General features: G+C 50.1%; 1 protein-coding gene across 1 annotated transcript in view; it reads right to left on the bottom strand.

Moving 5' to 3' along the window:
- ZNRF3 (zinc and ring finger 3) overlaps positions 1-20,556 on the bottom strand; it is a 144,913-nt gene extending 124,357 nt beyond the window's left edge. The window contains exon 1 of the mRNA XM_061385241.1: positions 19,817-20,556. Coding sequence (XP_061241225.1) covers positions 19,817-20,116 — 300 coding nt within the window. The 5' untranslated portion in view covers positions 20,117-20,556. The remainder of the gene's footprint in view (positions 1-19,816) is intronic.
- Between the last annotated feature and the right edge of the window lie 5,683 nt (positions 20,557-26,239).

Raw genomic sequence — 26,239 nt, 5'->3', positions numbered from 1 at the left:
CCTTCTTCCAAACTCTCCTTTCAACCGGTTGCTGACTTAGCTGCATGGAAGCTACTTTGATGGGAAGCTCGTCTACTATTTAAAAAAAGCAGAAAGCAGGACCCCCTGCTGTGCTGAGCAGAGTGACCCACCCTGGTGGGTATCTTCAAATGGAGCCAAGTAGAAAATTAACACTATTTTCATGGTCCGCTGGTGTATTTACAAAACACCCGCCTCCCACTGAAAGCTTGCTAACTCAACGAAAAAGGCACCAAAATGACCCGAAATCTGTTTTAGGAAAGAGGCTTAATTAATCTGGGTTCTTAAAGTATACAGAAGAGAATAGCAACCTCCTTCCAGCTGTATCATTCGTTCGATTATGCTTTTTTGTTAAAAATATGTAACACATCTTATTAAACTTGTTATCAATCAACTCAACAAATGAAAGCTATGAACCACCCACTCTGGACCACGCAAAAGTTCTCCCGCCCCACCATCCTTGCTCCTGGCAGAAGGGCGGGGAGGTGAAGAATGGGACTTGTGTTTACAGAGACAATGAAATGAAGCAGAGAAAAGAGTTACAGAGTGCCGGTAATCAAATCTGAATATGGCGCTGGGTTGGAAAACCAAATCAAAGCAAACCCTTATCAACAAATCCCCATGGAACCAGACCATGAGAAGGCACGGCCACCATCTGGGCTCCGTGAGGAACAAAAGGATCACCACCTGCTCCCTTGTCGAGTCGCCGGTACATTCGCAAGGACGGTGCAGTTCTCGTGTGTGAGAGACCAGGAAAATTAGGGAGAAAATTAGATGAGGTTAAAATAACAGTTGACGGATAACACAGAGCCACAGGAGATACACTGTCAAATGCCCCCGTTTGGCACTTTGGGGTTTCATGTGAAAATGACTTCAGGAAACCTTTCTCCAGGTGGCAATTAACATTTTAACTCAAGCTCCCCCAAGGGAAAGGGAAATTTCAGGAGGGGGAGGGGACGCTTCCTTAGCACAGGGCACTCAATCCGCAGGTGCTGAGTGAGAGAAGGCAGAAACCCACGCCTGGGACTCCATCCTGGGTGCCTCCTGAGCACTAGGACATCTCTGCTGCGTCCACCACAGTCACCTGCTCCGCCTGACTGTCTTTCCAGCAGGACTGTGGACTCCAGCAGCAAAGCCAGGGTGCTAACGTGTATTAAGCACTTACTGTATGCTTTACATGAATTAGCTCACGATCCTCTGGAGGTATGAGCTATCCTGTCCCGGGTGAGAGATGGGGAGGCAGAAGTTCAGGGAGGCTGATGACCTGGCCAAGGTCACGGCCTGGCAGTGGCAGAGCTGGGATGCACATGCTGGCCCGACTCCCGGGCCGTGCTCGGCACGAGCCTGGTCAGCTCCAAACTCTTGGCATGCAGCTGGCAGCCATCATGACCTGTAAGAGGCGAGCAGACCACCGTAGGGTTTACGGGCCTCAAACCACCTTAAGGCGAGGCTGGAAACACAGTCCTGCGCTGCGGGCCAGCTTCTCCAGTCACTAGTTGCGTTAAACCTCCCTGCACCTTGGTGTCACCCAGTGACACAGGGATGGAACCTCCTACCACTCGGAAGCATCCTGGGGATCCAGTGGGACCAACAGTGTAAAGCCCCAAGGGCAGTCTCTAACGTGGTATTCTTTCATTGATTCAAATATTTCACCAACCACCTATGTGACCTTCAGCCCCCAAAGCCTCCCGTGCGGGAGGGGGCAGAGCCAGGGGTGGTGGAGCCAGCCATGCAAGGTTCCAGACCAGGTTAATGGACAGCGGCCGAGAGGTAATCCCTTGGGTAGTTTCACAAGCAGAATGTTTACCCAGAGTCCAGCCTGGGAGAAACCACTGTCCTCTGTCTTGTCACTGGATTTGATTGGTACCAAGTTTCCTTTTCCTTTTCCTTAATGGTTTAACAAATCTCCGTCGCAGCTCTGTTTTTCCCATTCCCGAGCCTGAGGTCTAAAGGTTCTCTATTACTTTTGGCCAGGAAGTCCAGCAAAGCCAAATGGAGCAGGCCTGCAGAGATCAGGACAGGGTTCTGTCTCTGTGTTTCCTGCCCCAGCTACGACGGTCCTTGCCAGAGTTACATCATAAATCAGGACGTGCTGGGGCCCGGTCGAGATGCACAGGCGGAGCCTGGTCATCCATAAGGAGACACCTCCACACACATTGCCCAGGTCTCCGTGTGGATCTGAAAGCCCTCAGGTCAGCCAGAGAGCAGATTCCTGAGCCAAATCAAGAAGAAAAAAAAAAATCTCAGCTTCTAGAAAGTCAAGGGACAGTAGAAAAAAAGTGCCCTAAGCAATGTCAAGCGGGCAGGATGATACAGAGAGGTGGTCTTTACCAAAGAAGCAAAAGGAAGGGTCAAGCCCGTGTGTGTGTGTGAATGCACCCAGAGAGCCTTCGCTAAAGCTGCAAAGGAAACAAAAATAAACCAACGGGATAAAAGGAAGGCTGTTGCATGAGGGAGAACTTTTGCTCCAGTTTTTTTTTTTTTTTAAAAAGAGAGAGAGAGAAGAAAAGAAAAAGAAAGCACACACTGAAATGATCTAAAGCTGCCTATAAATATTTGGAAACATCAAAGGCGGTCCTGTTAAATTAAAAATGCTGTCACACAGATAGGAACTAGCCTCCAGCGCTCTGCCAGCTTCAACATGTGAGCCTGTGATCTGAGGAGCGAGGGCTCAGCTCCTCGAGAAATCTGATTCACTAAAGAAAAAAGTGAACGAGCAGTTGAGTTTTAATAAGGGCATTAAATACCTTAGGAATGAGCTAATTAGAGTTTAACTCTTTCAAGATTGTCCGAGCTCTTAAGAATGCTGTAAAGTGAGCTCCCTCCAGAATCTAGTTAAATCAGTCTCGAAACCTGCAGTGTAAAAGAAAAGTATTAAAATAGCACCTTAGGACTTCAAAGCTGGTAAATCCCACCAGGTCCCCAGCAGAGGCCGAGGGAAAGGAAGGGAGGAGGCCGGCCCAGAATCGTTTTCAAGGTAAGGTTAGGTTGCCTGCTTATTTAGAGCCTGCTTTCCCCCACCCTACCCCCCGCACCCCCGACCAGGTAAGGAGAGCTCACCTCCTAATACCAAATTCGTTCTTCCTGCCCTGTGAGCGGGCCCTTCACCTAAGCCCTTCTTCATGTCCTGACCCCGCTCGCATGCCTTGCGAGAAATGAGAGCCGAGCCCCCCAGTCACCCAGCAGTTTCCCAACACACATTCAGAGTCAGGATCCTAAAGAATTCCCCCATTCGTGAAGTCCCCCTCAGGATAGCAGGTCCTTTCAGGAACAAGATTCTCTGGACTTGAAGTAGAAAGCAGCAGTACCTCTTGCAGAATGCAGAGAGAAAACACACCTGCGCGGAAGAGAAAGGGCATCTTTCCATCACCCTGTCTCAGGAATGTGGGAGAAGGGGGCAGGCCGAGGTGGAAACTACCGTCTCCATTCAAGGAGAGGAATGCACTGCCCGGTCTTGGCAAAGGGGATGGGGGGAGTTATTTAAAAAAAAAAAAAAAGCCCACAATGCACTCTGGTCATTCCCATTTTTAGAAAAAAATCCAAGTGCCTAACTTGGGGGCTTAAGATTAATGAAGTATTTGCTTTGGCATAATCGCACACCGGACCGAACCAATCATGGAAGTCACTTGTGTCTGCCTCAGGTCCCATATAATAGGCCTCAAGAGCACAGCCTGAGCGCATCACAACATCCCACGGGCCCTGGCTGGATCCAGAGCAGCCAGCCACCACCCCGCTTCCCTGCGGAGCAGCCGTGCCCGCAGGCAGGCCGAGTGGCCTCAGGGACAAGGGGCAGGCTGGTCTAGAAGCCTCGTTTCCTGTGCACTGGACTTGAAGTTCACACATACGCAGGCCTGTGGGTGTGTGTGTGTGAACACAGGCCCAAGTGACCGAGCTCGGAGCCTGAATGGTGACCGAGCTGTAGGGCCAGCCTTGAGCAGGTGGAGCTGCAGCAGAGCTTCTCCCATCCCCCAGGACACAGGCTGAAAGAGGGCCCCGGGGATCCGTGAGGCATTGAACGCCCCGGCCCCTCGCAGACACTCCCAGGACAGAAGAGCCACGGGTGCAAACGGTCAGGCACTGAGCGTGTTGGGAAATGATTCCTACAGTATGGTCATGTCTCCTGTTGATGACTAGCATCTCTGGATTCTTTAACCTTGATCAACGATGACTTCAGAATAAAAAGCTTCAGCCGCGCGGGAACGACACCATGAGTGTTAGTATATGTGAGGAACATTATGCAAGTATGCACATTGCTTTCTTCATCATCATCCTTTCATCACTAGAGCGAAGTGCATGTTGTAACTCAACTCCGTTTTACAGGTGAGGAAACTGAGACCCAGAGAGGCATGGTCACCTTTCTACAGCAGGTAACTGGCAGGGTCGGGTCCAAGCCTAGGCAGTCTGCTCTGCTGCCTCTCACATCAGCAAAGGAAATCCAGAACCACCAACATTTGCATACAGTTTAAGGAAGCCGACAAGTCCTGTGTAGCAAAGGTGCTAACTACGGCTAACAGCCACACCAATGCCTCAAGACCCGGCCGTCCCAACTCCTGAAATAGGCTGGCTCAAGGTTATAACACAGAACCGAAGAGCACTCATACCCAAATCAGGAGATAGGCCGAAAGGTAATTTTTTAAGTTGGTTCCCAGGAAGGCATGTGTATCTTCTCCCATAAAATGCGGTGCCATTTCTGCTCCACGGAAGGCCTGTTTAACTGGAACACACCCAAGGCCTGAGGACCCCACTCCAGGCAGCCCAAAGCAAAACAGCAGACAAGCAGAGGTTAAAAATCCCTGTACTAAACTCCTGACTCACCTTGGGATCTTGTTTCCTAACTTTACACTCAATTCTGACAAACGTGGCTCCCTGGTTTTCTAGGAATGGACTACAGAAGGCAGGCAGGCGCAAATCGCATTTGCTGAGAGAGAAGCCTTGTTGGGGAGGAGGGAGCAAATTTACAGACAGGTGCCTCACGACTGCACAACTCCAGGGGGCACTGTTGGATCCACGTTAGGGCAAAGAAACGCCAGGTATCTTGAGGAAGGGGCAGCTTTCCCTCATTCATACAAAGGGACACTGTGAGTCAGAGTGGGTAAATGTCAAAAGGTCGAGCCCCCAGCCCTGCCCTGAAGACAAGAGCAGTCCACTGGAGAGTCATACAGGCGACCCTGAGTCACCGAGCGACGATGACACGTGTGGTCACATCCCCTTCTGCAGCAGTAAGTCTCCATTCAGAGGGGTGGGGGCCGGCCCTCTAACCACGAGGCCACCTGAGCTGTTGACGCTGCCCCAGCCCGACCTCGAGGGACTCGGGTCTCCCCCTGCAGAGGGGCGCTCGTTCCGAGGACGGTGCCCTGGCGCCCCATCCCATTCTACCATCGGGACCTCCCATCAAGCTTACTGGGCCTGATAAAGCCCCTTCCGGATGTTTCACCGCACACACCAAGCGCCACAGAATCAATTCCGTGGAATGCCATTTGCAAAGGAGCAGACAGCATCCCAGGGCTGCGTGGCAGAGACCGCTCCTCTCCCTGCCCCAACTCTGAACGCCCAACCTTGATAGCTGGACATCCTGAGATCCCACTTCTGGGCAGGGGGGTGGCACCTGCCACCATGGTCTCTGCTGAATATACAGGATCAGAGAGGGGAGAGGATAAGCCTTCCTGAAATGGGGAGCAGGGAGGAATGAGGATGAGGAACTCGGGGAGGGGGAGTCCCTTATCCATCCCGCCTCATGTTCTTTCCCTTTCCCTCCCTCCATCACCCCCATTGGATCAGAGATACCAGAGGGCAAGAGGTGTTGGCAGGAGGTGGGAGGGGGGGATCTGTAAATTTTTAGAGACTGAAGAGTCCCTATTTACCCTGCAGCAAGTAGGGTAGACGGACTTCCCAGGTGGCTCAGACGGTAAAGAATCTGCCTGCCATGGCAGGAGAAACGGGTTTGATCCCTGGGTCGAGAAGATCCCCTGGAGAAGGAAATGGCAACCCACTCCAGTATTCTTGCCTGGAGAATCCCATGGGCAGAGGAGCCTGGTAGGCTACAGTCCATGGAGTTGCAAAGAGTTGGACACAACTGAGCATACAAATACACATGTGCGCGCACACATATACAAGGAGGGAAGACACTCATACCTGAACTTTGACAAGTTTGCAAGGGGGCAATTAAAACAGGCTTGCATAATTAAGAAAATTAACTACTGTTACCTGAGCATGCAGTAAGAATTCTAGGGTTTCCTACATCTTCTAGTAGGAGCACGTAACAGGGAATCATTCCACTTGGAATATTCGAAACTATTCTTACCCCCCATCCCACTGCTGTTTCAGAGCCTCCCCCTTCCAAAAACAAGGTTGGCATGGCAACCAGAGCACCAGTCACTGTGGTCCCTAACCACATCCGCCAGGGCCTGGCGTGCTGAGGCGTGTGCCAGCTCTGTTGTCTGTAGGGCACTCCTGGCCACAGCACGCAGCGAGCTATAATCAAGTCAGAAACCACCGCATTCGTATAGAACTCGGCTCCACATAAATATTCATTAAATGTGAAAACCTATGGTGATGCAATGTTGAGACTGCAAATTTAAACACAAGAGTCAGGAAATGCAAAAATTACCGCTGCCACTGGGCCCTGAATCACCCAGACGGCACGTTTAATGCCAAGCAGTTTGTGTGCGTCCTAGAGATTTAAACCCAGTAACACCAAAGCTCCAGAACTACACGCTGGCTGCTCACTTAACTCCCTGGGGGAGGCTGACGCTTACCTGAGGGGCCTTGGAACATTTCTGGAGGGGACATGCCGTGAAAAGGTGTGACTAGCCTCCAGTACAAGTGAAATATAACACATCACAGATATGCTATGCTAAGTCACTTCAGTCATGTCCAACTCTGTGCGACCCCACAGATGGCAGCCCACCGACTCTGAACTATTTCTGAAGGTCCCAGCACCCATATCATAGCCACTGTTTCACAAAAACCAATAAATAACCGAAAAACCTCAACATGCCAACATGTACACAACAAAGCAATAACTTAGTAATTCCCAAATGTGTACGGTGGGCCGCTTAAAGACTAGAAAATCATGTTCTTTAAACTGAAACTCTTAATTCCTTCCACTCGTAGTCTGCTGGCCTCTTTGACATCTATTTTTGTGCATTTATTATTCGGCTGTGCTGGGTCTTGGTTGTGGCACTCACGATCTTTATCTTCATTGCGGCAGCATGTGGGATCCAGCTCCCTGACCAGGGATTGAACCTGGCCCCCTGCATTGGGAGCACGGAGTCAGCCAGTGGACCACCAGGGAAGCAGTCCCTGCTGGTCTCTCTGGAGTACTACTGTCATCCTCTAAAACTGCTTCCCGGACTTCCCTGCTGGGACAGTGGATAGGAGTCCACCTGCCAATGCAGGGACCATGGGTTCGATCCCTAGTCTGGGAAGATTCCACGTGCCACGGAGCAACTAAGCCCGTGGGCCGCCACTACTGAGCCTGCATTCTAGAGCCCAGGCTCCGCAACGAGAGAAGCCAGAGCAGGGGCTTCCCTGGTGGCTCAGTGGTAGAGTCCGCCTGCCAATGCAGGAGACACAGGTTCGAGCCCTGGTCCGGAAAGATCCCACATGCCTCAGAGCAGCTGAGCCCACGGGCCACGGCTACTGAGTCTGTGCTCTAGAGCCCGGGAGCTGCAAGCCCCACGTGCTCTAGGGTCTGTGCTCCACAGCAAGAGAGGCCGCCCCAAGGAGAAGCCCAACACCGAGACTGGAGAGGGGCCCCCACTCCCCGCAGCTAGGGAAAAGCCCATGCAGCAATGAGACCCAGCACAGCCAAAGTGAATCAATAAAGAAAGTATTTTTCAAGAAAAGAAGCCACAGCAATGAGAAGTGTGCACACCACAGCTAGAGAGTACCCCCGCTCACCCCAAGTGGAGAAGCCTGTGTACAGCAACAAAGACACAGTGAAACCAAAAATTAACAAATAAAATTTTGAAAAGTGAAATGGAACTGCTTTCCATCCAGCATCTAAACACAGCCTCAGCCAGAACTTCCAAGGCCAGAGGTGGGGCGGTGTGCGGGGATCAGGGAGTTGACAAAACAGCTCAGTGCAAACGTAAGAATGGGTCCTTCGGGGGCTGCAGATAATTCTTACCATTTCCCCAAACACCAGCTTTCTAAGTGACACCAAAATATGGCACATTTTTTAAAAGAAACATACTCCCTAAAAGTCTAGGCTGAGATGTCTCTTGTCCAGCATGCTCCGAACACTGCACCCAGGCAGCCTCGCCAGCCGGGAAGGAGTTAGATGGTGCTATGGCTTTATCCCACGTCCTTTTTCCAGGCCCAGAGAACAGAAGCGAGGGGAAATTACTTTGAGAGTCTGGTCCATCCCAACTATTTGGAATAGCCCTAGGACACACCCACGTCTTGTGAACGGTTTCTCCAATCACAGAAAGCTCTCCCTCAAAAAGCCAAGTCTTTTATTTATTTATTTATTTTTGGGCTCCACTAACACCTCCACCTCTACCATATCCCTAAGTATCATGATCTAGAAGAATTTCAGTTCAGTAAATTTTTAAGAGCTTTACTGCAGGGCAACAGGGGGGATGAGGAAGTCACAAGCCTTCTCTGCTGGGAGCCGTTACTTTGTGGGGAAAAAGAAATAGTAAGGTATGGAAGATCAGCTGAGAAGTGAAAAATGGAGTGCTTGAGTAGAAGGAACCCACCAGCAGAACTTGGGAATGCCTGACGGGAATGGCTGGAAGTCTAACCACAGGTGAAAGCTCTGGGGAGAAGAGAAAGTGGACTAGGGGGCAAAGGTGGGGGTCGGGAAGGTGCGAGCCACAGAAATGCACCCCTGCGGAAGGTCTCAGAGCGAGGGAAGCCCAGGACCCATTCGGGAAATAAAAGCAGGAACACCCAGGACACAGGCCCGCGTCCCAGGCCGGCTCTGCGCTCAGCAAACAACGGGAAAGACTCTGATGGAGGGAATGACAAGATCAGCGGTTACTTGGGAAAGATGAAGCGGAGGGGAAGAGCTGCCCGGGGGAGGCAGACAGAGGCAGGGAAATGCTGAGGCGGCATCTGCTGACGCGAAGGGGCAAGGTCAGCAGGGAGGGAGCAAGGGCACTGTTTCCTCTGACTTGGCCACAAGCTACCTCGATTTACATTTTGCAAAGGGCTTTGCAAGTCACGCTTGCAACATTCTTTACATGCCATTAGCCGCCTGCCTACCACCTACTCCAAGACTGAGGCACTTTCTGAAATGATGCCAAGCCTCCGGGTACCCAGTGGTGGTTCCAAAAATCGCATAAAGGTGCTGAACACACAAATGTCGAAGGCGCGTAAGTAAAATTAGGTACAAAGAAACGCCTTCGACGTCAAGTGTGGGACAAGCCTTGGCAGCTGGGACAACCTGAATGGCAGATGGCCCTCTGGGCAGAATCCAGGAAAGGCGCTCTGAGCTGGGAGGACGAAACCAGGAATACAGGTGAAAGTTCGGTGGGGGGGGGGGGGTGCCCTAAAAGCGCGTGGAAAATTTGCTGGAACCCGAGCATCAGAGAAGGATGCTGCTCCAGGGAGACCAGCACCTGGACCAATGAGACCCGAGTTCTAACCCCAGCTCCTCCTGCCACCAAAGGCTCGAGGCCCTTGCCCACAGCACCCTCGCTGTAAAAGGAGATCGGGGCCATGGCATTCCAGGGTGCCCTCTGGTTCAAACAGGAGCTCTCATAGTCAAAAAAAACCAAGGAGCAGAAAGAGAGAAGGGACAAAGATGGTGATGAAGGCACGCACCAAATGGCTCCAGGAACAGAAGCACCCTGTCAACCGAGAATACTCTGGTTGGTCAGGGGGGGGACATCCCTTGTGGTCCAGTGGCTAAGACTCTGTGCTCTACTGCAGGGGGTGCAGGTTCAACCCCTGGTCAGGGAACTAAGAGCCCTCGTGCCACGCGGGGCAGCCAAAAACAGCAGCAACACACAAGAATGCTCTGGTCATGCCAGGGCCACCGCGGCCCTCCCCAGTAGCAGAACTTGAGGCTCAGAGGGTGCAGTGAAGTGTCATGAAGTCACTAACGGCCTGGCCGTCTGACACACAGATGGCAGGGGAAAGACAACAGAGACTTGCCAAGTGCAACTTAAAAGCTTTAGGCTCCAAAACTTCCAGCGAGAGAAAGGATGGCAAACACCACTGCCCACGGGGGCCCCAGGTGCTGGTAGGCGCGGGATTGTTACCCGTGAGTGCGGCAACCCGCTGCAATGCAGGGGAAGCTTGTAAACAGGGGCCTGCGCCCCATCTGAAGAGGGCAGCTGCTGTCTCACTGGAGCAGGCTGTCGCCACGTGGGAATGTGGACCCTACACTGCCAGATCTTTTCGTGTTTCGAGAAGAGCCAAAGCTCCAGATTTTTATGTAAAACTTCTAGATTTTTAACAGGGATCAAACGAAACAGCAGGAAGCCGTTTTCCGCCCGTGGGCCTGCTGTTTAGGGCGCCCTGACAGTCTGGAGCTCCGCTCTAAGGCACCCCTGCCTTCCACACGCTGACAGCAGCGCCACTCTGAATGAGGGGACAGGGAGAGAGGCGGGGCAGAGAACACTCCAGGCAGCAGCACCCTCCTGGGCCACAATCTGCTGCCACCGGGCGTGCCCACCACAAGGCAGTCCCTTCCGTGAGGTCTTCTCTAGGCCTCGGAGCGTGGCCATCTGCCCGGCCAGACGCTGCGTCCCTGCCCAGAGCCCTAGGGCGCCTGCTCCTGGATCGGGCTCAGACACACCTGCCAGTGAGGGACCCAGATACCACGCCAGGCACCTTCCTTTTGATGCTGACAGTCGCAACTCAGATCCTCGTGGCAGAGGGGGAAAGCCAGTATTCTACCACTTACTAAGTCACAGGAATACACGGGGCTTCCCTGGGGCTCAGGTGGTAAAGAATCTGCCTGTAATGCAGGAGACCTGGGTTCGATTCCTGGATGGGGAAGATTCCCTGGAGAAGGAAAAGGCAACCCACTTCAGTATTCTTGCCTGGAGAATTCCATGGACAGAGGAGCCTGGTGGGCTGCAGTCCACGGGGTCGCAAAGAGTCGGACATGACTGAGCAACTAACACACACACAGGAATACACAAGCTTTCACTCTTGTGAAGTTGTTTTTCAATGGGTTGCTGTTCAGTTGCTCAGTCATGTCCGACTCTTTGCGACCCCATGGACTGCAGCATGCCAGGCTTCCCTGTCCTTCACAATCTCCCGGAGCTTACTCAAACTCATATCCACTGAGTCAGTGATGCCATCCAACCATCCCATCCTCTGTGGTCCCCTTCTCCTCCTGCCCTCAATGGGTATGTTTGTTTTGTTTTTTAAGAAACTACCCATTGTGAGCAGGGGTGCGTGGAAACACGAATGCCAGCCTGGCTGGGGAATATAAACCAGCCCTGCTCTTTTGCAGGGGGGACTGACCACACACGACAGGACCAGGGAAAGTATTCCACACAGGCATCCCGATCCTAGAACCTGAGTCTGCGAAGGTAGTCAAGGGATAGAGAAAAAAAGCTCCCCACAGCAGCACTTATAATAACGGAAAACAAGACACTAAAAGTGTTTTGGAATATTTATTAGTAAGAGGGAAATACTTAAGGTACACAAAGGGTCGTTAACACTATATAGTGTTTTTTCCAATTTTCTTAAAAATCTGAGTGCGTAGGAAAAAAAAAAAAGGAAAGGAAAGATATCCCAAATCACAAAAGGTTAACAGAGGTTACGTGGAGGCAGTGGGACTGATTTTCTTTTTCATACTTTTCTTTATTTTCCAAGTATTCGACAATAAACATGTATGATTTTTATAATTAAAGAATAAATTACAGATGATCTGGTTTTTTAAACAGAAATGTTGGCCCTGATGAGAGGTAATGTAAAATGAATCTATCCTAGCCTTTTTGCCCAAACTGTATCTAAGTACACCCAGGTCCTCAAGCAAGCAGGTCTCGAGGTTTGTCTTCAAGTGACCCAAGCTCGATCCCAGCTCTGTGGCCCTGAGAAGCTTACTTACACCCTCTGCCTCGGTTTCCTCTGTGAAGTGCAGATAATTCAACGGCCCACTGTGCATGGAGAGACCATGAACATGACACCTGCAAACCACAAACTGTGCGGTGGGTGCACAAGGCTGCTTCTTCTCTAGGCTGTATCCACAGCAGGAACTCAAGAAACGCCTGCTGACAAGTTAGCGCACTCGGTTTAAGTGAAAAGAAAAAATCAAGTTTAAACTCTTACAGCACTGAAGGGTTACATGCACCTGATCGAGCACCACTCTTAACTCTCTTATTTTAAAAATGCAGCAGCTTCTGTACCAGGAGACCAGAAGCTCCCATTCCAACATACATTTCCCTGTGAAACTTCTAGAATCATCAGAGTCTTTCTTCACCAAATTGACTCTACACACTGAATTTCTAAACAACCATATCACACTGGCTGCTGGGGCGAGAATGGGGTTAATGTCAAGTCTTACCACACATCTGAAGGGTAATAAAAATAAAACGCTCTCCCTTGAACCACAACAGGCCGGCTGACCTCATTCTCTTCACACTATAGTGAGTCAACAGAGCCGCTCAAAGTCAGAATTTCAAACATCTCATTCAAGCGGCAGATGGAACAAAGACCCTCTACTCTTTACGGTCTCCCCATCCTGTTTGGCAGGTATAAAGGCACCTCTCTGCAGAGGGGTTATCAGCTTTTAACCTCAAAGGTAGGTAAAAACAAAACAAACAAAAAAATGAGCAGGAAAGGGCCAAAAGGCACAAATCCACGTACTGTGTCATTACGCAGACGTGCTTCTTCAGAATGGGCTGCCCAGGCCCACTTGTCACCCCTGGGCCAGGTGCACCCCTGGTTTCGCACAGCTGTGTCCTCCCGGAGAGGGCCTGTGGTCAGCATGCCGCCCGCCCCCTCCACTCTGCCGCCTGCGGGCAGGGCCCACGCCTCCCTCGTGCCCACCTGCTGCCTCGCCCCGCACAGGGTCGGGGGCACAGAAAGCAGCGGTGAACGCTGGCCCACTGCAGGAATGCAGACCCACGGGAGGTCTTAACCGCCAGGAGGACAGGATGAGCAGAGGAAAGCCACAGCTTCAGGTTGTGACCATCTATGAAATCAAATTTCAGATCACAGGGGAACGCGCAGATTGTGTAAATAAAGGAAGAAAAGCGATGAACACAGGACGGGGCCTCTTTGGGGAAAGCCACACAGGCTGTGAAAGGGCTCTGAAAAGCCAGCTACAGGAAGGAGGTGTGTCTCACTTCAGAGATCTCTTTAAATGCCAGAGCGCCACAGCCATTCCGAGCTCCCCGAAGCCAGAAAACAATGGACATGCCATCGAGCGACAGCGGTGCACTTCAAGTCACTGGCCCCTCTTCCCAACCTTGGCGGATCAGCTCTTCATGAAAAAAAACAAGGTAGAATGAGACTGTGTGATTGAAAAAAGGAAGAGAAAAGGGGAAGGAAGGAAGAAGGAGAGAAGTCTCTAAGGGCAGAGGGTCTTCTCACTTGAAGTTACCGGCTCCTCTCTTGGTCCACCACTCTGGGTTTATACTGACTCTAAATTCCACCATCAGTTGCCATAATCTCATCCCAAGCAGAAGAAAGTGCCAAGTGAAGCAGGCTTGTGAAAACAGAAATGGCTGGGAATCACACAGAGCTGGGTTTTAATCTGAGCCCTGCAACTGACCTGCTCAGCATCTTCCACGCGTGACCTTAGCTCTCTGGGCTTAGTTTCCTCATCTGAACACCTGGGCCATCCCATTTCCCTCGTCCACTGAGTTCAGGTGCTGTACCCAGTGCCTGGCGTGCAGGAAACACGGGATCACGACCACCTATTTTTAAGAGCTCTGACAGAGGAAGACTGAAAACTCTAAATTAAAGGAGAAAAGCAGCCACTTACACGCGGGGTGCAGCTTTACGAGACCTGGCTTTCCCCAGTCAGACACCTGATCACTAAGCTCGCTTCCAAGGGGGCTCTCCCTGGCACACTCGGCCAAGGTCCAGCTGAGGATGACAGAAAGGCCCAAACCCGGGAGCTGGGAGACCCAGACAGTTCTCCAGGGTTATCTCAACCTCACTCACTTCTATGGACCAACCCCCTTCACTTCTCTGGACCTCAGCCTCCTTCCTCATCTGACACATTAAAGGGCTGAGTCTGGGTCTTCAGATTATTGAAATGGATTTAAACGTCCTTTTTGTCGTGAACTGTGAATCCGCATTCTCCAGACCTGTGCAATGCCATCAAAAAGCAAAGTTTTCATATGACATAATATTCAGGGTAATGATAATCCTGAATACCAAACTTTTACAGTTATGCCCAGGGACATTAGGGCCTGGCCATGAACTGTTCTTCATGTGTCTGTCCATCTCTAACAGCTGTCCACATTAGGCCTCTCTCAATAATCAGGGTGTTATCATGAAAAGAATGTCTTCAGACCTTCACGACGCCAGATACCCTACCCCTGAGCACACATGCAGACACACGTGTGTCACTGTCTCACAGCCCAGGATGACAACAGCAGTGGTTCCAACCAGAGCCATTCTTTCCATCTAATCAAGCAAGTTTCTGCAAACAACCACCAAAAAGGAAAGCTGATCCCAGAATGTATTAGCCAAAGCATATGAAGCGGTTCTCATCAATTCTCATAAGATGGTCCACCCTGAATCCATCATTCATTCACTGAATACTGGGTGTCTGATAAGCAGCAGGCACTGGGGACCAGGGACGAGCAGAAACAAACAGGCCTGTGCCCAGGTCCACGGAGAAGCAAGCAGTGAGGGGCTGCTCTCAAGGCGTCTCAACATCAACGGATGCTCTGCTTCATTCCCAGTGAACGCTGAAAAGACACACACCTGAGTCCACACTCCCACACTCTGCATTCAGAGCCTCATCTTCCTGCCTTTCACCATCTAAACGCAGAAAATTCTTTTTTTAATTGAAGTATAATTGACCAAAAACATTCTGTTAGTTCCAGGTATACAACACAGTGATTCAATATTAAATGCAGAAAATTCTTGGAGTGACTGTCTTTCCATTTCTCCCAAGGATAATGCATTTCACTACTACAGATAGGTGAACTGGAGAGAAATTAATCCATTAGAGATAAAGGATGCCTTCAGAACTAAGGGCTCAACTGTGTGTGGAGACCCAGTCAGGAGCAATTATCATTTATTCACACAGATCTAAAGGAACAACAGTACAGTATGTGGTACAGAACAGGGCTTGAGTAGAAATCCATCAAGTGAACACACTCGACAGAGACACATAAACCTGTAGGCTTCTCAAGGACTCCTGCTAGCCTGAGCCGCACGTCACTGCCTTCAAATCCCCAGGGATGGATGGCTTGACAACGAGTACTGGAGGACTGCTTCTCTTTTTCCTCTTAGAGAGGAGGGGCATCAGAGAACCCACCTTGGGGAAAAATTACACATCTTCTCAGGAAAATAAAAGTGCACATACATGGGATTGTATGCATAATTTCAGGGGTTCACAGGCCATCTATGGAAGTCTGTGACCCTCAGGTTAAGAACCCCTATTCTAGACTATGAAAAATTAGACTTGAACAAACGTCAGGACCTAACCAACCAACTCCTATTTATTTAACGGTAATAGGAACAAAGGAGCCAGACAGACCTGGGTTTCAACCCAAGTTTTATCATTTGCTACCTATGTGAGGTTGCAGAAGTCAAATAGCCTTTCTCAGCCTCAGTTTCCTCATCTGTCAAATGGGTCAACAACAGTTGTTGGTTCCATGTTAAAGACGTAGATGAGCAAACACATGACGAGCTTGGCATGGTGCCCTATACAAAAGAAATGCTCCTAAAGAGAAGCCAGCATCACCCTCTAGTTCACAGGCTGCACACTTATCCTCACTCCCACCTTCATCTCCATTCAGAGCTGTATTAGTAACTCCCATGGCATCTCAGGGAACGAGACAGAAAGTAAGAGCTCCTAAAGAATTCACGAGGTCACAAAACACAGCCCTGATGTCTTCCCCTAAATCAAATGCTTGGTTTTAACCTATGAAGGCCCTTCTGACAAGACAGTCAGCGATCCCTTTTTGTGTAAATCCAGGTCAGCTGTCAGCACGCAATTGTTCTATTAGGTCAAGTCAATTTTTAGAGAGGCAGGCCTGTTAACTTAAAATGGAGATGAAAAGAAAGTGTTTGATCAAATGCTAAACTGCAGAAACACACTGACAGGGAGACAAGGCAGAGGAATTAGTTTCCTAAAATTATTCTCTCTGATACCCTTAGTTAACATTGGCTATTTAAGGACCTCACTCAAGCCTTTCTGACCCACCACTCAGCTCTCCTCCCAGCCCTCGTGGTTAAAGGCACTGGCTTAGTTCTTAAATGTTCTCAGCAAGCTCTGTTTTTAAGACCATTCAACACTTAATCCAGGATCCAGAGGCCGATTTTAAAGTTACACAAAACCTACCATTCAGATTTCTCCTACAAATGAATTTCTCAAGCGTTTCTAAATATTTGACTTCAAGGGGGAGAAAAATACATTTCCATTTAAAACAATCTTTCACCTCTAGCTATGCAAATTTTCTTTGTTTGCTTAACCAATTCACATACTACTAGCCAGGTTTAATTGGGTCTTTATTTAACATCACTAACCATGTGAGCTGAACAGCCAAAGTCTGAAAGTTTCAGATAATGATCTCATTAATAGCAACAAATTGGTTCAAAGATGAAATATGTATCAATACATCTAAGAACCCTTTAAAGTTCCACACTTCAGAACTAAAGGAGAAGTGTAATTACTTCCTCCAGCGTTCACACTGTATGCTTGACACTTACAAACAGACGGGCTGTAATCCTACATGAATAAATAAAATACTAAAGTAGTGAACAGCACTTCATAGCCACATATTGTTTCCACAACTTTCACAGACGAAGATGTCAAAAAAAAAAAAAAAAGGAAAAAGGATCTCTCTTCTTTCAGAGCACAGTGATGACCTTGGGAAAGTTATTTAAGCCTAAAATGCACAAGGAGAGAATCAACACTCTTAGTGACTAATCTCAAGATTTGAATTTCCCTCTCTCTCTCTCTCTCTGTCTTTCTCACTCTCCTCTCTCTTACACACACACACACACCATTCTTTACCAGGCCTCCTCCTACCCCAACCCATGCAGATGAATGAACAGGTATTCTAATTAGAGGTATCTGGGCAAACCAGACTGTGATAAGGCATCTACTCTATAAACAGACACAGACACATACTTTCATTGCATACAATACAGAGTGGGGGGGAAAAATCAGTGATACAAACCAATTTCCTATCTTAGAATTCTTAAAGGAAAGAGTCTCTCAGACAGGTTCTTTTCTCCCCTAAAGCATGAAAAACAGTGCTACAGAATCCCACGGCAACGAAATTAGTGCTGTAAGTGCTATGATTTAGGTTTAGTTAAAGGAAAATAAACTCCGTTCTGAAGACCATAAAATATTAAACAGCAAATTATGCAAGAGTTTTTTTTTTTTTTTTAAGATAGTAAATAGAAGGAGGCTTGAAAAGTTCAACAAGGGCACTTAGAAAATCTGATTAATCTGAAGCTGAAGAAACAGCCAAGTTGTTTCTTCTACATTCTCATTTCTCAAGCAAAAGGTGACATTCTCTCTCTCGGCAGCCCTAAAACATCAGTTTCCCTTACAAAAACTTTCTTGGGGGCTGACAGGGGCCACGCTAGTTCCTCCACTCAGGAGTATTCCAAGAACTAATGAAAGCATGCCAGCCTCGGTACACACAGCCGTGGGAGCCACGCCGAGCTCCTTCTGTGCACACAGGTTCAGCAAGCAGGCCTCACAATAAAGTTATCAAAGATGTAGAGAACACTAAGAAATGACTACTCAGACAAACTCACCAGTGTTACTGCAGTTATAAGGGAATTAGGACACTTATTAGTGATTGCTTAACAGGTAAACTTATTAAATACCATTTAAGTCATTTTTCTTTACTTAGCAGTTGTTGACTTTTTTTTTGGCAAGGCTAATGGACTACAAAGGAGTTAGATAAGCACTTCAAAAACTTTCAAAAGAGAATAGATTCCTTCTGCCAAATTCACACAGTATCTCCCCACTCGCAAGGATAAAATAGTTACAAATGGTGTGTTTAAACTGCTAATTTTGTATTAAATGGCGAACCCAAGATTATCTCCAAAGCACTGCACTACTCATAATGGATAGCTCACCAGACAACCTACCAGGGAGAAAGTACAAGTTAAAACACTGCAGATAAAAATCGCAAACTTCAAAAGTCTCCTTCAAAAAGTGAAGTGCCATGATTAAAACATCTTTTCTCTTAGAAAGCTGTAAATCAAACATTTTCTACAGGCATCAGGCCACAGTGAAAGCCTCAAAGAGAAACAAGAAGTCACAGGAGCAGGCATTAAGATTCAAACTGTGCTTGAAGGCTGCAACTGAAAGAAAGGCTGCAGGAATCTTCAGCAGACCGTGGTCTCTAAAGCTTATAAATTAAAGACTATAACATTATCCCCCTAAAAAGTCCAAAAGCTTTTAACATACGTGTAGTCACAGAACTCAGACAACCTGTGTTTTCCCCCTTCCATCTGTCCTGCAGAAGTCTGAGATGGGGACCTAAGGACACACCTCTAAGGGCCAAGCCGCACTGCCCCCTGCCCTAACCCTGCAGAGTTTTCAGTCTGCACCAGGGGAGGGGAAATGAAAGGCTGCTTGCAGTTAATTCCATTCAGTCCCCCGCTCTTCATTCATAACTTATCCAAGAGTAAAGAGCACAAGGCCTCAAAGCTTGGAGCCCCTGCAGCCATCCCCTCACCCGCAAAAGGTTCAAAGACAAGCCAACCATTTCAAATCACTCCCATCCCAGGCACGCATATTCACCCCGGTAAGTGCGCTGGCTGTCTACTAAGTTGATAAAATCACAGCCAAGGAAGCAGAAAGGCATCTACCCAGTTCACCATCTGCAGAGGCTTGGGCTCAGAGTCCCTCCTCCACAGAGAGGGGTTCTGCTGAAAGCTCGCTCTCCACCCCACCTCCCCGCCGCCCCACTCCGCCAGCTTCCTTTGGAATGCACACCCCTTTCATTCGGAGCAAGGTGGAGGCCCTGTCAGTGAGCGACCCTTCTCCCGAGGTGCAGGCCCTCTGCACCAGTCCTTGGCCGAGGAGCGGGCAGGCTGCCTCCCTCCCACTCTCTCTGTAATCTGAGGCACGCAGCGAGGGCTGCTGCTCCGGCCACTCCGGGGCACCCGCGATCCCCACTCCTCCGCCAGCTCCCGCTGCCTCTCCTCCTGCGGCTGCTGGTCCAGCGCCCCCGCGGGATTGTGGGCGCCCAGGTGAGGCTGGCGGCAGGTTCCAGGGGGAGACCCTCGGACAAGCCTGGCTGCTCCCTCAAAGAACCTGCACGGGTGGGAGGGCACAGCCTGCGACTTGGAACGAGCCACCCCATCCTTCATCACTTGTCTCGCCGAAGTTGGCACTCAACAGGTAGTTCCCGGGACTTCCACCTGAGGTAAAAGCGAGCGCCCCGACAGCCTGAGGGGGCTGCCTCAGCGTGGGCGCCCGGACCCGGGGTCTCCCCTCCCGCTCCTGGGACCCACGCGAGGCCGAGCCCCACGTGCGCTCGCCCCCCCACGGCGGCGCCCTGGAGGCCGCGTCCCTCCCGCCCGCCCGCCCGCTTGAGAGGGATGCCGCCGGCCTCCTCACCGCCCCTCCCGCCCGCCCGCCCGCCAGCCCGCGGCGGGGTCGGCGGGCGCAGCCCCCGGAGCCATCTTGTGGCGGCAGCGGCGCGGGGCCCGGGCGGCGGGCAGCTACCTGCACGATTTCGCCCTCCGCGCTGAGCGTGGCCCCGGCCCGCGAGAAGCGGCCAGTGAGGCCGGTGGTGTAGGTGGTGTAGTCGCCGCTCGGGCTCGACTCGAACAGCACCACCTCCACGAACGCCGTCTCCTTGGCCCGCGCCGTGCCGGGCCCCGCGGCCGCGAGCAACAGCCCGAGCAGCAGCGGCAGCGGCGGCGGCGGCGGCAGGCGGCGGCCGCGGGGGCCGCGGGGGCGGCAGCGGAGGCGGCGGCGGCGGCGGCCCGGGGCCCCTGGGCGCCCGCCCGAGCGCGGCCTCATGGTCCTGCGGCGGGAGGGCGCGGAGGGCGGGCGCGGCCGGGCATAGTCGCGGGCCGGCGGAGGACCGAGCGCGGGCGGACGCCTCACAGCCCCATCGCGGCGGCGGCGGCGGCTTTGTGGGTCGCAGGCTCGGCTGGGCTCCCACGGCCGTCGCGCCGCGGCCCTTTCATCTGCTCCACGTGAGGGGTTATCCCCGCCCCGGCAACGTCGTGACCCGCTCTCCCCTCCCTCCCCGCGCTCGACCGCCGCGGCTGCCGGGGGGGCGGGGGAGCGGGGGATCGGATCGGGTAGGCGGGGCGGGCGCGCCGGCGGCGGGGGTGGAGCCGGACGGTGGGACACGCCCCCGTATCCGCCCCGCCCCCTCGCCCGCCGTCTGCGCTCCTCCCCTTGCTGTCGCTCCGCCCATCGCCTACCGTCTTGCCCCGCCCCTTCGTCCTCGCTCCGCCCCTAGGCTCTAGCCCCGCCCCTTCTGTCGCGCTCCGCCCCTTCTGTCGCGCTCCGCCCCCGCCGCGCCGCTCCCTCGGCGGCAGACATTTCTCCTCCCGGTTCCTGAAGTTCGGCGGGAGTGGAGAGCGCATCCTGCTCCGGGGCGATGCGTGTCCTCTCTGGAGGCCCCGCGCCTCCTAGTCTCATGCAGAAGTCAGGTTCCTGTCCTTCCTTCCCGGCTCCCTGCGTCAATCCACAGTTCCTGGGAGCCGAGCCCCCGCACCCGGCTCTCAACCCCCACCCCCACCTCCAGGATCGGAAGGGAAAGGCTCTGGCGGTCTGGGGCAGTTTGCTGCTGGGCCATTCCCGGGCGTGTCGGGTTCTTGCACTGGAGTCGCTTAGACAGTTGTGTGTGTAAGGGAGGGAGGGGGTGGGGGTGAGAAAGCCATTAAGTCTTTTGGACTCTGATAGAGATAATCTTTCTACAGCCTCAGAGGCTGTAACTGAAACATCCCCCTCGATGGAAGTTTTGAAACTTCGATTCTCTCCTGAGCAGAAGTCCAGAGGATTCCAACGCCATCACACTTTGTGCGCGGAGGATAGCTACCAAATTAACGTACCTAAGACATGAGCTCCAGGATTCAGGGGTTCCCAGTCACCCAGAAAAGAAACTTTGGATTTTCTTTGGAACATGCCTTTTTCTACCTCATCTATTCCTCTGAGAATCGATCCTTCCTTCGAAATCCAGATTCAATTCCCACTTCCTCCGTGGAGTCTTCCCTCTCTGACCAGAATGGCTTTGTTCAGATAGTGGCAAATATTTGATTGGGATGGGCTGCTTCTTCAACTTGCTACCACACCCAAAATATTAAAAAGGAAACTCACTGAGAATTGTCTTGGGTAAATAATTTACCAAGGTTACAATTTAAAGTAGGGGGAGAAAAAATAAACTTTCAAAACATGGAGTAGCAAATACACTTGAAAAAACCCCCACAGGTCTGTGTTGCTGAATTTGGACCACCCAGAGCTACTGCTCAGGAGAGGAACAGGTGGGAAAGCAGGGTTCTGAAAATGGTGGCATTTTAGTTTCTTCAGAACCAAGCTTCACCAGTGCTTACTGAACTGGGCAACATCAGGCCTGACAGTGGTCTCCCTTCAGTCCTTAATGGGGTGGTCAGTTACTGCAGCCCATCAGTTGATGAATGGATGAACAAATGTGATATATCCATACAGTGGCATATTAGCCTTCAAGGGATGAAGTACTGATGCATGCTACAAGATTGATGAACCTTGGAAACAAGGTTTTCAGCGCTAAGTGAAAGAAGCCGGACACAGAGGACCACATGGTACATGATCCCTTTTATATGAAATGTCCAGAACTGGCAAAATCTACAGAGATAGAAAGTAGATTAGTGGTTGCCAGGAACTAGGGGGTAGATGGAAATGGGTGGCAATGGCTAATGGGTTTATTTTGGGGGTGATAAAAATGTTCTGGGATTAGATAATTTTGTGATGGTTGCACAACTCTGTAAACGTATTAAAAGCTATTGAATTGCACACTTTTTTTTAATTGCATGCTTTAAAAGGGTGAATTTAATGGTATGTGCAGTATATCTCAGTACAGTTGTAAAATAAATATTACAAAATCATCAGTGGGTTTTTTTTCAGGCAAACATACATATAACACACAGGATACTGTGTAAGACTATTTTGTGTTCTTTGAAGTCTAAGTTCAAATCTCACGCCCTCGGCAACACTTACTCAGGACACTCTGTTTAAAACAACAGAGTGCTCCCGTCCCCTTCTCCCAATCTCCTTTGGTCTGCCCACCCCACCCCCACCCTTAGCACTTATCACCTCCTAACATACTAAATAATTCACTGATTTATTTTTGTCTCTCCTTCATGCCCCATAAACACACATGCCAGAGAGCAAACTCTATAATGGCTAGGATCTTGTCTTATTCACTGACTTAGGCTGAGGCTGCCTGGCCCAGAGTCGGCACTCAATATAAATATTTCTTGCATGAATTAATGACTAAATGAATGAGTGATAAGCTCACTGTTGTGTATCCCTCTCATTTTGCAGATATGTGGGGCAGCTTGTTAACAGCTGTTTAGGAGCACTGGGCTTCATGGGACCAAAATAAATTCTGAACATGGAAAAGAGTAACAGTCATTCCCTCAGGGACTGTGATTAAGATCCTGTCAAGGGTCAAAAAAGAAACCAGTTTAGATTTTTTTTTTAATCTGCTTTTAAAAAGGTGCTTTTAATAAGACACAAGTCAGCAACACAAAGTGGGGTGTGTGTGTGTGTGTGCGCGCGCACACACCAACTCACTTTAGTAGTGTCCAGCTCTGCAGCCCTATGGACTGTAGCCTGCCAGGCTCCTCTGTCCATGGGATTCTCCAGGCAACAGGCGTGGGTTGCCATTTCCTGCTCCAGGGGATCTTCCCAACCCAGAGATCGAACCCGCATCTCTTGTGTCTCCTGCATTGGCAACTGAGTTCTTTACCACCAGCACCAGCTGGGAAGTAGCATGATTCACCTCTCAGCAGTAAACCTGTCTAGAGATGGAAGTGCTCAGTGAGTAATGAAACTTCACCAAAATCTGCTGGGCAGCGAGGGGAGATAGAAAGTAACTTCAAATAAGAAGGAAGGCTTAAAGGCCAGGAACAGGGCTGATAGGGGGAAGTGAAGCAATGCACGTTCACTATCCAAGACTCCCAGTCACCCCGAGCTTAACTCATCTTGGTCGTCTCTCTCGGACACAGCTCAGACGAAAGCAGTGAAGTGCGGGCGCGTCAGCATCAGCTAGCGCTGCCAGACCCTGAGCGAGCCTCACTAACTCAGGCCAGAAACCACACAAAGCTCAGGAAGCTTTCTGCCATCCGTGTTCCATTTACATGATCAAATAGTGAAGTTCACAGATGTGAGGCCAGTAAAACCTATGCTTTAGTACCTAAAGACACTGTTATCTGTGCTAAATCAAATCACAGCCATATTGTTCTTGAAAACAAAAGACAGGAAAGAGTCAATATGCCTAAAGGGGGATTCATTAAACAAATTATTTTATGGTACCTCTATGTAATATATAATGGAACACATATAAATAGTCATTAAAAAGAATGCAATAAGGACTTTCCTGGTGGTCCAGTGGTTAAGAATCTGCCTTACAGTGCAGGGGATGTGGGTTTATCCCTGGTCAGGGAAGTAAGATCCCACACACCAGAGGAACAACTAAGCCTGCACCCCACAACTACGGAAGCCTGCAAGCTCCGGAGCCCACGAGCCACAACTAGGGAGCCTGTGCGCCTCAGCTAAAGATCCTGCATGACACAGCAGGGATCCCACGTCCACAACTAAGACCCACCGCAGCCAAAAGAATAAATAAGGCCTCAAGCAAAGGAGTGAAAAAGGAAAAAAAAAAAGAAAGCAGCAGCACTCTATGAACTTACACAGAATGATCTCCAATGTACACCACTCAGTGAAAAGGATATATAGATGGTATTCTACAATGGAGGGGAGTGACGAGGAGGCGACAGATCTGCGACGGCTTGCAGACATGAACAGTGTGAGGAAGGAGCTATAAGAAATGAATGGTGGCCTCTGGGTGACTGGGAGGCAGGGAAGGGAGGGAGGTGTGCCCTTACCTGTATACCCTTTGTATATATTGAATTTGTTCCTGAGTGACTGATATTACTATTATCTGACCTGTTAAAGGTGCTTTCCAGGTGGCGCTAGTGGTAAAGAACCCACCTGCCAATGCAGGAGAGTTAAGAGACATGGGTTCAACCCCTGAGTCCTGAAGATCCCCTGAAGGAGGCCAGGGCAACCCACTCCAATGGTCTTGCTTGGAGAATCCCATGGACAGAGGAGCCTGGTGGGCTACAGTCCATGGGGTTGCAAAGAGTCAGACACGACTGAAGCAACTTAGCACAACAGCACAAGCACGACGGGAGTTACGGAGAAGGAAATGGCAGCCCGCTCCAGCGCTCTTGCCTGGAGAATCCCAGGGAAGGGAGCCTGGTGGGCTGCCGTCTATGGGGTCGCACAGAGTCGGACACGACTGACGTAATTTAGCAGCAGCAGCGTGCAAGAATTATCTCCTTTTAGTAAACTGTGCGGCAATCATAGTATTATTTAAGTTGCTAAAAGTATCTCTGGTAGTTCCTAGCACCCTTCTGAATGAACAGATGAAACTCCTTAGGTGACTATTCAACAATACAGGTTAATATTTGGAAATTTATATTATGAAACACTTTCACAGGAAAATTTTAAGTGGCATCCAAAAATCGACAGCAAACTAGCACTCGTGACGGACTTGAGATGTGGCCAGTAAAAGTAGAAATGTTTTGTTCTCGTTTTGTTTTAAAGAGGATGCCTGCTTTAGGACAGAGTTTGAATGCAATAAGGTTCACAGGTTAAATCTTCCTTTACTTGGGCTCTAATTCAAAGTACAATAAAATTTTCCTAAAATGTAAAAAAAAAAAAAAAAAGGAGAGTTAGAGAAGTCACACTTTCCTTCACAAAGTAAACTTAAGAGTTTGAATTTCATCTTGTTTCTTTAAGGAGATTCAAACTGAAGACATGCTAGCGTTCTTCCACAGCCTTTATGTCTATTTCTGGAAACTTTTAATTTATTGTATTTAAAGATCATATAATTCTCTTGAAAGGTACAATAGATATTACACAGACAAGTAGCGGCAGTTCTTTCAAAACCCTTAGAAGTGTCTCTTCTGCCTTTGAAGTACACCATCAATCTCCATCTACTTTGAGCCTCGAGGCGGAAGGCCAGGCTGGCCCCGATTCATCAGTGGTTGAAACCCTGCTTCAACCCGTCCCTGATGTGCAGTGGCCACCCAACCAGGAGTCACAAACTCAAACAACGCTCCAGGGGCCAGGGAGGGAATGTGACTGAGTGAGGTGGGCCAGGTGTAAGCAAAAATAACCAGCAAATAAGAAGGTAAATGGGCTTCCCTGGTGGCTCAGACAGTAAAGAATCTGCCTGCAATGCAGGAGACCTGGGTTCGATCCCTGGGTGAGGAAGATCCCCTAGAGGAGTGCATGGCAACCCACTCCAGTATTCTTGCCTGGAGAATCCCCATAGACAGAGGAGCCTTGGCGGGCTGCAGTCCATCGGGTTGCAAAGAGTCGGACATGACTGAGCAACTAAGCACACAAGAAGGTAAATGGCAGAGGGCCCTCAAACAGGAGCACCCTTGGGAGCGGTGGCCTAGGAGCACATGGTAGGTCCGGGACACTCCGAGCATCATCGCTCTGGGGTATGTGGGCCCAGGGTTCACGGATCTTCTGAGCTTTAAGAAAGAAACAAAACTCCAAATGTGTCTGTAGTGTCTGTTGGGTTTAACATGTTTACAATAGATTTTAAATATTTATATTGCTGTGTGGGGCCAAATAAATACACCTCCAGGTCCCAAAATAAATACAGTTTGGGCCCAAAAGACAACGGAGAGAAGAATGACAAAGCAAATGTTGATTGGACCAGGTTGTAAAACTGTTGCTTCTCGCTATTGAGATGGAGAAAGAAGAAGAAACGCAGTATCTGAGAAGTGTAAATGCTGCAGTGTATAATGATAGCTGAGCTTCCCTGGTGGCTCAGACAGTAAAGAATCTGCCTGCAACACAGGAAACCGGGTTTTGATCCCTGGGTTGAGAAGATTCTCTGGAGGCAGG

Source organism: Bos javanicus, chromosome 17 (genome assembly GCF_032452875.1).
Source record: "Bos javanicus breed banteng chromosome 17, ARS-OSU_banteng_1.0, whole genome shotgun sequence".
NCBI lineage: Eukaryota > Metazoa > Chordata > Mammalia > Artiodactyla > Bovidae > Bos > Bos javanicus.
This window is presented reverse-complemented; position numbering and strand designations above follow the sequence as displayed.